At 34.5% G+C, this 2,514-nt stretch overlaps 1 protein-coding gene across 1 annotated transcript; it reads left to right on the top strand.

The window, feature by feature from the left end:
• Positions 1–582: 582 nt before the first annotated feature.
• LOC104956362 (beta-microseminoprotein J1-like) lies at positions 583–1,611 on the top strand. Its single transcript, XM_010783844.1, has 4 exons — positions 583–629; positions 869–953; positions 1,045–1,150; positions 1,345–1,611. Exons 1-4 carry the CDS (start codon positions 627–629, stop codon positions 1,505–1,507), a joined length of 357 nt encoding a protein of 118 aa, XP_010782146.1. The 5' UTR covers positions 583–626; the 3' UTR covers positions 1,508–1,611.
• Positions 1,612–2,514: the final 903 nt, after the last annotated feature.

Here is a 2,514-nt window from a genome sequence, read left to right as displayed (position 1 = left end):
CATGCTACAATGGGTGATCTGTTTTGTATTTTGGGCAAAACACTTCAGAGACATGTTTTGTATAGATATGGCCATTACATTATTACATTACATTGCATTTAGCTGACGCTTTTATCCAAAGCGACTTACAATAAGTGCATTCGACCAGGAAGATACAACCTTTAAGAAAACAGAATCATATAAGTACATCAGGTTTCATAGAGCCCTATAATATATTGTTCAAATATAGCATAATAGGTGAGCTTTAAAGAAAAACAACATCACCCCAATCAGAAATGAAAACAACATCATCATCAGCTTGTGAATTTAGATTTGGATATGTTTGTCCTAAAATGTCATGTATAAGTAGACAAATAATGGGATTTTTTTGACGAATAGCAAATGTAACCTGAACTAGGTTATTTAATACCTTCACTCCGTATGTTCTAGTATTTTTTATTTGCTTGGTTAAAACAAATACAGTCAGAGGTATTCTCTTCCAGTAAGTCGACCATCCTACTCTTATTTAATTCCAAAGGTCCCTGCAGACACACGTTATAATAGTCACAGCCGTGCATTCAAAATAAGGTTTAGTTTTTAACATCTCTCCTGAACACTATTCAAACGGGACAAGTTTGACTGCCACCATGGTGAGTTGATTTCAGAGTAAAATTCTGTTTGTCGGTAGGTGTTTGTGTGCCTTAAAAGATAACATATAGCCTTTTTCATGGAAGTGAATGTAGTTGGTAAAAATTGGTTGTTTACTAGTAAATAGAAGTGATGAATAGTTATTAATGAATCATTTTTGGCTCAAATCGTGGTTGTCAAAATGACTGCAGTTTACATGTTTGTTTTTATCAAATGTTCTCTGTTTTTTTTCTGTGTGAAGAAATGTCTGGCTCTGGCTTCACTGCTATGTGCTTTGGTGTCGCTATCAGATAGTTGTCTGATGCCGTACGTGGAACCACGTGAAAGTAAGGAAAAACACACACACATACTCAGAGTATTTATAATAAATACACATATTTTTATACAATATTGACCACTTCTTCCGTCCACAAATAGGAATCACACATTGTCAGGACAACGCAGATAAGACCTGGCATCCAGTTGGATCTAGATGGAGAAACAGTAAATGTATTGACTGTACTTGCAATTCGTGTTGCCCTGTGTAAGTACACATGCCAAATTATTTCAGATTCTTTATTGGATAGCATTTATATTTGACTTTTGTAGTTACGTATATTTATATATGTATATATATTTTGTAAGTACACAGATAAATACACTTCGATTTGTTAAATGGGGAGTATTTTTATTTGACAATTTCACTCACATATTCTACTTTTAACTGTGTGTTTGCAGGTATGCTACCCCCACTGTTCCTGACGACTGTGAGTCAGTTTTAGACTTGAAGGCTTGTGAATACATAGTGCACAAGAAGAACGACTCAACTGTAGAGTGTCATATGTATGGTATGTTAAAAGAACCATGCCTAGAAATATCATGTTCTTATTGGCAGGGATGAGAAAGAGAGATGCGGATGTGAACCCTCTCTGGCTTCTCACCAGAAAAACACTGCCCGTTTTGTTATTAAAAAATGACAAAAAGAAAAGAACAACTACTGGTAGACAAAGATGGGTGCTACAAACAAAATTCCAACTAATAAACAAATACATCAAACATGTTTTCATTGTCTCTTTTCTTTTCTGTATGTTTGTTTTAGAAAGAAGCAGACTAAAAAACATCACTGGAGCATTGCACCATGGGTATTCACTTCAGGTTTCACCATTACCATAACACGTACCGTAACATCTCCTTTGTTAAGTTATGTTTTTCAGCTTTCCCAGTTGTAATCTCCTCGTCCTAAAATATTTACCTGCAACTGCTGGAGTTGAGCATAAAGGATTCGCCTTTTATGACCGATCATGGCTCTTATCCCATGATTGGTTAGGGTTAAGGCCCTTTATGGTTGTTAGAGGCAGCTAAAACACATTTGATTATGAGTATTGTTTTGAGGTAGATTGAAAAATATTAACAATATTCCATTTGGAAAGATGTTTCTTAGTTACGGAACAACATATAGACCAAAAAGAAAAACAACAAACAAACTCACTACAGTTCTATAACATTAAAACACATGTCATTGAAGAAAAATACTTGAGCAAACTTGTGAAAATCTGACACAAAAATACATCTTAAAAATAACTCAGCTTGTTAATTAGTTTATACAAAGCAACATGATGTTCAAGCTTAACTTGAATATTCCACTAACCTGTCTTTGCTTATGGCATTAACCACATATATAGTTCTCCACCATAAAACATGAATAATATGAGTAAAGAAACTGTGTATTTGAATTTGTCTCACATTTGTCCCCTTAAATCTGTTGTACACACGTCTTCCCCAATTCCACCAAACAATTTAGATATGTCCCCTCTTCAAGTAAAATAAATTGTTAACAAAGAACTAGGATTGTCAAATCTTAAAATTAACAAGGCTTTCAGGAAAATGACGGTCACTATAGGCGCGTTC

This window comes from Notothenia coriiceps, unplaced genomic scaffold, assembly GCF_000735185.1.
Source record: "Notothenia coriiceps isolate Sejong01 unplaced genomic scaffold, NC01 NC01_scaffold00025887, whole genome shotgun sequence".
Taxonomy (NCBI): domain Eukaryota; kingdom Metazoa; phylum Chordata; class Actinopteri; order Perciformes; family Nototheniidae; genus Notothenia; species Notothenia coriiceps.
Note: the sequence above shows the minus strand (reverse complement) of the source record. Positions and strands in the feature narration are given on the sequence as shown.

Bases quoted from the DNA above. Each gene is read 5' to 3' on its own strand.
- LOC104956362 (XM_010783844.1), top strand. The intron at 954-1,044 runs GTAAGGAAAAAC...GTCCACAAATAG, and splicing joins GTACGTGGAACCACGTGAAA to GAATCACACATTGTCAGGAC. The intron at 1,151-1,344 runs GTAAGTACACAT...GTGTGTTTGCAG, and splicing joins TGCAATTCGTGTTGCCCTGT to GTATGCTACCCCCACTGTTC.